The sequence below is a fragment of the Sceloporus occidentalis genome, unplaced genomic scaffold (genome assembly GCF_023333645.1).
Source record: "Sceloporus occidentalis isolate IW3139 unplaced genomic scaffold, rSceOcc1.0.p SCAF_2, whole genome shotgun sequence".
Lineage (NCBI taxonomy): Eukaryota > Metazoa > Chordata > Lepidosauria > Squamata > Phrynosomatidae > Sceloporus > Sceloporus occidentalis.
In genome coordinates this window covers 82,900,712-82,910,138 of record NW_028316982.1, presented here as the reverse complement: position 1 = coordinate 82,910,138, position 9,427 = coordinate 82,900,712, and the positions used below count along the sequence as shown (strand labels likewise).

Genomic DNA, 9,427 nt, shown 5'->3' with positions numbered 1-9,427 from the left:
GATAACTGAACCAGACTGCATAGGTTTTGATGGATAAATGGCACAAGTTACTTGGAGAAGTCAGGCCAATCATTTGATTGCTTGACCCATTGTCCATCATGGCTGGGAAGAGCTTGCCCTGCACTTCCATCTTCTCCAGTTTTTTTGTCTTAACATGATTTATTGAGCTTTATAGTGGACACAGAGAATTTTTTCCCCATAATTTGCCCCTCTCTCAAACATTTAAAGTTTTTTTTTTTAAATTTAAAACCAGAAGTGTCCCCACCCTGCCTGAAACAGATTGAGAGAATTAATGCATGCCAAAAATGCTGCCATGCCTTTCATACCATGGTACCCAGCATTTTCGAGAAAGAGGTATTTGATGAAGGAATGATGACATCCAAGCAAAGAACTTTCAAAGCAAACATCACTCTGAGAATAAATCAACATTCAGATGTACAGCCATATACCCTCCATATATATTCAAGAGATTAGTAGGGAAATCTATATTTCAAGGTATTGAGTGCAAACCTCTTCTAGATTCGTTCATACCTTGGTAGATTGGCAGCTGCTCAGAATGCACTTCTGATATTAGCCCACTTTTTCTGCAATGATAGCCTAGTGTTTAATAAAGAATTATTGAGATGAGAGGAAAACCCAGAATCACACAACTGACTGCATTCTGCATGTGTCACTAAGGAATAAATATGCTGTTGTTTAATAGCAGCAAACCCCTTTGACTGGCCATGTCATAGTCAACATGCACAATCAGTATTTTTGAATACTACTATATTCCATTGGGAAAACAGGAATTAATCTTGAAACAGGGCTAATTAGCAGGATTAAATTCTACTGGTTAGGTGGGTGTGAAGACCTGTGGTTGGTGTCCTTGGACTGCTCCAAGGACAGGTACTATTACCAAGACTGTAGAATTTCTTCCAGGAAGTAGAGGAAATGTCAGTAAGCATAAATATTTCTAACTATATCATGAAGGGCAGCCTCCTTAAACACTCCATTTCATTAAACTTGGGGGGGGGGGAGGGATACCATGATGCAACTTGTACAGAAATGCAACTATTGTAAAAGAGGTTGCTGAAAGTTTAGATATTGTACTGCTCATTTGCATGTCCTTTGTAGAGTTCAGCATCTTCTCACAATTGTATACACAGGTAGTTGCTACTTGTCCCAATTTTTATTTCATGTCTTGATCTCCGACTCTCAATCCCAGTGCATATAGAAGACTTAGATGCCAAAAAGCAGGCGTGAGCTCTATATTATATTTAAAAAATCTTTATTAAATTTTTACTGTAATTTTCCTAGGAAACTTTTAGTTAAACCAAGCAAAATAAAAACATAAATCCCCAAATTCCATATATCATCCACACTTGGGTCCTCTTCTTGAATAATTAAGGCAAGAGAAGCCACCTACTACTGACTGTACAATCCAGGCAACTTAATATTTATTTTGGGAGTCAGGCAGCTGTGCCATGCACTTGTAAGATTTCCTGTAGCATCAGAATACTGCTTAGTTTATTCCAGCTGTGGCAACTACTTCACTTGGCAGTGACCCCATTACATCTCAAGACAGGTTATCCCACCAGCTGTTCCCTAGGATAGCCTTCCAGTACTCCCAGCCACAAGAAAAGTCTGGAGATGATAGGTACTAATATTCACAATCTGAAGGACCTAGACTGGGAATGGCTGCCTCAAAACAGTAACAGGATATTATGCTCTCCTCATAAGAATGAGTGCTATAGGAAAAAGGAATGTCAATAGGTTCTTATCCTGGCAACCCTCAGTGACCACTGCATTGAAGTGAATAGACTGCAATGACAACGATCTACTTTATTTAACATTACTGCATATTGACTGATATGTTATTTATGTGCTATGAAACAGGGTGTCTGTTTTATTGCATTGATATTGCTGATTGCCAAGTGCAGACCAACACCCTACAGTGGCAGCCATCTTAGGTTTGAATTGAAACATAGCAAGAGATACAAGATGAATATATGGTTTAATGTCAAAATGTACAAATACAGTAACATCAATACTCAAATCTCTTCAAACAATACAGATCAAAGCAGTTAAAAAGCAAAAATCCCAAACCCAAGCATCTTTTAACAAGGAATCCTAAAAAACAGATATATACAGAACTTTGTGTATCACAGCTAAGGAATAATCTGAAGAAAGTTACCCAAACACAGTATTTACATGCAGAGCATTCCCTGGATTTCAAAATCTTAAGACATATCAATTTGCTTAATGGAAAGAGAGGAGGAGGGAATCAGAGCCTAGTACCAATGCTTTCAATATTCACTTTCTTGTTCTTCTGCTGCTTCTTGTCCTGCCTTCTGACTCTGTAGTAGGTTCAATCACAGCTGTGGTATGATCTTTCATTTTCTTTCCTTTTGTCAATTGTGTACTTTCAGCTTTTTCTATTTTAAAAAAAATTGCACAAAGTGAAACATTTTTATATTCTTTTTGGAACAGGTATTTCAGACAGTAGATTCTTATTATCTACAGATCCCTTTCTATGAAAGTAAGTGCAACTATCTGTATTATTTTTAAAGTCCTCATAATATAAACATCACACATGATAAAAATTGGTTTTATTGTTGATTCTAACTTAGTGTAACTGCGAGCATGTTACTGTAAACATGGGTAAACATCTTGCTTGCTTACATGCCTTCCTTGGCACATTTTCTCCCTCCATGTAAAAAATCCCAGACTAGAACAGCTGTTCTCAACCTGTGGGTTGCGACCTCTTTGGGAATTGAACGACCATTTCACAGGGGTCTCCTAAGACAATCAGAAAACACATATGCTACGAAGTGGGGGCCACAACATGAGGAACTGTATTAAAGGGTTGAGGCATTAGGAAGGTTGAGAACCACTGGACTAGAGCCTTCCTGCCTGTCATGTAGTCAAAACCAGTACATTATATGCAGTAGTATATTAAACACTGAAAGTTCAAACAAAGACATTTTAGAACTAAGTTTGTGGTCTCTGGATTTCAAGTATAATAAAAGCATTAATGTGTTTAGCAATTTTGAAAAACACCTGAAACTTACTTTCAAAAAACAAAACAAAAATCCCTCTTTAAAGCAGGGATAGGCAATTGGATGCTATCCACAAATTTCCCCAGGTCTCATGTCAGACTGAAGGGAGTAGTTTTCTAAAACATCTGGAGTGCACTAGATTACCTCAACTCTAAAGGTAACCTACCTTTTTTAGATTTTGATTTATTCTCTGCAATATCTGAAGTTTCTGAGCCATTCCTTTCTTGTTTTCTTCTTCTGCCCAGTCTGATTGAATTCTTTTTTGCCTCTTGAGTTGTGAATTCAGAATCACTATTTTGATCCTTGTGAAAAGTGTTACTTTGATTATCCAGAACCTCCTGCTGATCTTCAGAAGCAGAACATGTGCTTGCGGTTAATCTATCTCTTTCTTTGAGAGAAACGGAAATGGTTGATTCAAACACATCACCAATTTTTCTGCCTCTTCTGTACGGTTTCTCATTTGCCAAACTTGTCTTTTCTAAATCCTTTTCTTGAAAAACCTCTATAGTATGTTTGTTGTTTATTTTGACAGATGTGGCACATTCCATTATTTTATTATTAGTTCTACCATATTTTGCTTGTTTCCCTTTCCCAACATTTTCAACAAGTGTGCTTTGATTTTCATTAGCAGTTCTACCTTTATCTGAAGACGATGATGGCAGAGTGATGCTTACTTTGAGAGAAGGCAGTAGCTCAGATACAAGAACATTCTCTTTCTCCTTATTCCTCTTTGACCGAGTCTTTTTTTCAAAATCTCTTTCAAAATGCACAGTTTTATCATTTATGGATATAGTATTTTCACTGTTTCCTAGTTGGTTATTACTTGAAATTTCATGAACTAATTGTCTTCTCCTTCCTCTCTTGGGTACACTCTCTTCTCTCAAATCTTGAACATCTTCAAGCATTTTTTCCTCCTTGCCATTATCAAGCAATTTAGATTTGTTATTAGCAGGAACTGAGCCTGTTGCAGTTCTGTCATCTTTTTTCCTACTGCTTTTACGTGGTAGACTCTCACTTGCAGTAGCTGCAGTTTCCCAAACACTGCTTGGTTGTTCCACTTCACTTTTACTTTTGATTGTTGGCAACATAATTAAGCTATTATTTTTGAGGGGAGATTCTTGGGATGCAGGGACAATCTTTCTTCTTCTGCCTCTTTTTGATTCATTCTTTTTTGCAGAGTCAGCATTTCTGACAACTGTATTTTCATCTTTTAGAACAGTTGCCTGTTTCTTCTCACATTCTGTCAATGTTTCTTGATAAGCTGCTTTTCTTCTGCCTCTTCTGGGTGGATCCTCTTGTGCTATTTTAAATCTTTTTGGTGGGCTATGCTCTGCACTTTCCATGGGCATTTCTTGGGTTTCACAAACATTTGCTTCATTTGGAATTTGTTGGGCAGAACTGAAGCTGTCTGTTTTGGGATCTTCTTTTGCAAAAGCAGTATCTTCCCTTAGTAGAGGTGTTTGCAATACAGGCACAGCTTTGTTCCCTCTGCCCCGTTTTGGTTGATTCCTTTCTTTGATAAGTTCTATACCATGGTCTATTATTTCAGTTGCTTGCTTACTGCTAAATTCTGTGGAAGTTTCATGAGAGATGAAATCTTTTCTTCTGCCTCTCCTGGGACGATACTCTTTTGCTTCTTTTTGCTTTTTTGGTGGACTGTGCTCTGCAGGAGTTTGTACAACTTCCCTGGACACTTTTTGGCTTTCACTGGGCAATTCTTCATTCTGAATTTGTTGCAAAGATTCATCTCCTTTGGCAGAACTGAAGCTGAATGGTGTTGGGCTTTCCTTTGTAAGACTTTCATCCTGGAGTACAGGCAAACCCCTTTTCCTTCTGACCCTTTTTTGTTGATTCTCATTTATTGCAACGCCCACATTGCAGTCTATTACTTCTGTTGCCTTTTTATTGTCGTATTCTGTGGAAGTTTCATGAGCAATACCTTGTTTACTTCTACCTGTTCTGAGTGGATTCTCTTTTGCTGCTTTTCGGCTTCTTGCTGGATGGTGCTCTGTAGAAGTTTGCATGCTTTCCACAGGATCCTTTAGAGTTTCATTAGGATTTTCTTCTTTTTGAATTTGTTGCAAGGAACATTCTGTTTGGGAAGAGCTAATGTGGTCTGTTTTGGGACTTTTTTTTGCAAGAGTAATACTTTCTAGAGGCAAAGGTATTTGGAATGCAGGGACAGCCCTTCTTCCCCTACCCCTTTTTGGCTGTTTCTCTTCACTGGCAAAAACTACATTCTGTTTTTTCATGTCACTTGACTGTTTACTGTCATATTCTGTACATATTTCATGAGAAATGATTTGTCTATTTTGCCCTCTCCTGGGTAGATTTTCTTCTGCAACATCTTGCTTTTTTAGTGGACTGTGAACTGCAGGAGTTTGACTGTTTTCCAGGGAGACATTCTGAGTTTCATTAGGACTCTCTTCAACTTGAATTTCAGGCACGGTTTTTCCTTGGAAAAAACTAGAACTAACTACCAAAGGGTCATCTTTTGTAAGAATAATGTCTTCAAAAGAAGACTTTATGCCCTTCTTGCCTTTGTCTCCACAAATCTCTAATGTGTCTTTCTCTTCCAAAAGAGAAAAGCAAAGTTGTTGTGATACAACAGACACTTTCTTTTTGCTCCTTCGTGATGTGTTCTCTTTAGCAGAGGAAATAGAGCTTTCAGAAAATGAACTCCTTTCTTCTTCAGGAATAATACTGTTATCTCCAAGAACACATTTGTCTTCAAGAGACATAGAATTATTTTTCTCAAGTAGGAATGTTACTTTTTTCCCTTTTCCCCTCCTCACTGCATTTTCTTGGACTTCTGCTATATTGCTTTCCAAAGCTTCAATTTTACATATTTTAGATGTGGTGAATTTTTTACTTCCACTTTCATATTCATTAGTTGTGTTTAATATTTCAATTTCTGTTTTCACTGGGATAGCTTTTCCTCTTGTATTTCTTTTATATATGCTGTTTCCAATGCTTTCTATCTCTGAAATGTTATTTTCTATTTTTACTGGGATAGCCTTTCCTCTTGTATTTCTTTTACTTCTGCGGTTTCCAATGCTTTCCATCTCTGAAGTTTTAATTTCTGTTTTTACTGGGATAGCCTTTCCTCTTGTATTTCTTTTACTTCTGCTGTTTCCAGCGCTTTCTATCTCTGAAGTTTTAATTTCTGTTTTTACTGGGATAGCCTTTCCTCTTGTATTTCTTTTACTTATGCTGTTTCCAATGATTTCTACCACTGAAGTTTCAAAATCTTTATTTTGCATGTTGCTGCTTGTCTCAATGGAAAGTTTACTAGATTCTTCTCTAGAAGATATTGTAGTCACACTTTCAATTACTGGCATAGGGCTTTCATAAGCACTTGATTCAGTATTGCTCTGTTCAAAACCATCATTGCTTTTTACAGATTTATCTGATTTTGCTCTGTGCAAATTCCTTGTATGCTTCTGTACCTTCCTTGTTTGTTCTATTGGAGTGGACTCATCAACCTTTCGTCTCCTAGTTCTACTTAACGGCAATGGTACAGCCATTTCCTCATCTTTTGGACCAAGATTTGCTGATGATTCTTTTACAAAATCAGTTTTATCTCCATTCTGCGACTCAGTATCATCTGGCTGGCAGCTTTCTGGCACACATTCTGTTTCAGTAGCCTCTATTTTTAATTCATTCAGTGGGTTGTCTTCTAATTTTGCATCACATTTATTATCTTTTGTGAGTATTGTAAAAGGAATTTTTATTTCAGACGAAGCTTCCAGTTTTGCTTCTTTGCTTTCAGATTCATTTTCCAGAGGTTCTAAAATAAAGCATGTTAAAGATTATTTTTATAATATGGCTATCATGGAAAGGTACATAATGATGGTACTTTTATTATTTAAAGGTTTGAAAGGCTATACTTGGTAATGTCATAATTGTTCTATCCTTGATATCATTGTTTAGTGGAGTAGACTGTATTCTTTTTCATGAGAGAAACAAGTATTCAAACCATACTAAATAGTGATTACTAAACAACTGGTGGAGTCTTCTTGCTTTATGCTGACATTAACACCAGGCCCTGTGTGTTCAAATTAATATCTACACAGCAACCTTACACTTATTTCCCAATATAAATAATCAAAACTATGCACCACAAAAATGAGTCAGTCATGCCTGCTATCCATATACATGTCTCTTTTGTACACACCCTGTCCCATCATGTGTAAACATTAGACAGATGTAGCAGTTTAAATACATCCTATCAGAACAAAGTCGAAAGGCAGGCTTTCTTCAATTACTCCTCACAAGAAGGTGCTCCCCCATATCTGTCATTCCTATCCATCAGTAAGGCATGTCATTATGCAGTTGCTCTACTCCAGGGGAATCAGATCTAGACAGATGTGTGGTCATTAGGTCTATTGAAGGAGTATTTTAGGTTGGTCTAAAGCTGTTATGGAAACTTCCACTTACAGTTTTAGTTAATTATTCTCCTCTTGAAAGCATATTGTAAAGATTTTACTGAAATAATATTTATACATACCAAGTTTATTTCTGGAATTAATACAAGGTCCATTATCTTCTTCCATAATATATGCAGACTGTAGTATTTCATCCTAAAAGTTTTACAAAGTTAAGTGTAGTAGCTCATATGAAAAGACCATATGCTAAATAAAAAACAGCAAAAACCACACACACACAAAAAACCCCCAGCATGCTTAATAAAAAAAGTGCAAACGTTCAGCAAACAAACTTTTAACAGGAATGAAGAACTTGTTATGTTGGCCACATGACCACAGTTGTCTTCAGACAATGCTGGACCTTCGGCTTCATAACAGAGATGAACACCTCCCCCTATAGTCGGTTACGACTAGATATTCATGTCAAGGGAAAATCTTTACCTTTACTGGTTCGCCTTACTGATATAAATGTGTATATATATATATATATATAATTGGTGGGCTTTCAGGGGGGAAAATCTACTTTTCAGATATTATAACAAGTGTTTTTATGGAATTCAGATCAAGGAAAAACATTGCTATAAATTCATTCTGTTTCAACTGCCTAAAATACCATTGTAGCTTCACGCTAGAACAAAGAACCAGTCGGAAGAGACCACAAGGACCATCTAGTTCAACCCGCTGTCATGCAGGAATACACAATCAAAGCACCCCCAACAGATGGCCATCCAGCCTCTGTTTAAAGACCTCCCAAGAAGCAAACTCCACCACTCTCCGAGGGAGTGTGCTCCACTGTCGAACAGCTCCTACTGTCAAACTCATAATGTTAAGATGTAATCTCTTATCCTGTAATTTGAACCCATTGCTCCAGGTCCTATTCTCTGGAGCAGCAAAAAACATGCTTGATCCATCCTCAACATGACATCCAACGCTATCATATCACCTAACCTTGTCTTCTCCAGGTTAAACATACCTAGCTCCCTAAGTCTCTACTCATAGGGCATGGTTTCCAGACCCTTCACCATTTTGGGCACCCTCCTCTGGACATGCTCCAGCTTGTCAACATCCTTTTTGAATTGTGGTGCCCAGAACTGGACACAGTATTCTAGGTGAGGCCTGACTAAATCAGAATAGGCCAGCACTATTACTTCCCTTGATCTAGGCACTATACTACTATTGATGCAGCTTAGAATAGCATTGGCCCTTCTAGCTATCGCATCACACTGTTGACTCATGTTCAACTAGGATTCCTAGATCCCTTTCACATGTAGCCTTGTTAAGCCAAGTGTCCACCATCCTATATCTATACATTTCTTTTTTTCTGCCTAAGTGCAATACCTTACATTTGTCCCTGTTGAAATTCATTTTGTTAGTTTTGGCCCAGCTTTCTAATCTATTTGATTTTAAATCATGTCTGCTTGGGTATTAGCTACTCCTAATTTGGTGTCATCTACAAATTTAATAAGCATGCCCCCTATTCTTTAATCCAAGTCATTGATAAAGATGTTGAATATCACTGGGCCCAGGACTGAACCCTGTAGCACCCCACTGGTCACTTCTCTCCAAGATGAAGATGAGTCATTGCTGAGCACCCTTTGGTTTCAGCTGGTCAACCAATTACAAATCCACCTAACAGTTGTATTGTCTAGCCCACATTTTTTGCAAGAGTATCATGGGGGGGGGGGGGGGGCTTGTGAAAGGCCTTATTGAAATCAAGATATACTATGCTTACAGTATTCCCTTCACCTACCAAGCTGGTAATTTTATCAAAAAAGGATCTGATTAGTTTGGCATGAGTCAGTTCTCAGAAACCCATGCTGAGTTTTTGTGATTATGGCATTCCCTTCTAATTGTTCACATACTCTGATGAATGATCTGCTCTGACTAACTGGGTGATAACTGTTGGGATTCTCTTTTTTAGCCTTTTTAAAGATGGGGACAACATTTGCCCTTCTCCAG

General features: G+C 37.7%; 1 protein-coding gene across 1 annotated transcript in view; it reads right to left on the bottom strand.

The window, feature by feature from the left end:
• Positions 1 to 1,272: 1,272 nt before the first annotated feature.
• Positions 1,273 to 9,427, bottom strand: part of MKI67 (marker of proliferation Ki-67) — a 33,134-nt gene continuing 24,979 nt past the window's right edge. Inside the window, exons 14-16 of the mRNA XM_089510147.1 lie at positions 7,552 to 7,624; positions 3,208 to 6,831; positions 1,273 to 2,417 (exon numbers count right to left, since the gene is read on the bottom strand). Coding sequence (XP_089366273.1) covers positions 2,296 to 2,417; positions 3,208 to 6,831; positions 7,552 to 7,624 — 3,819 coding nt within the window. The 3' untranslated portion in view covers positions 1,273 to 2,295. The remainder of the gene's footprint in view (positions 2,418 to 3,207; positions 6,832 to 7,551; positions 7,625 to 9,427) is intronic.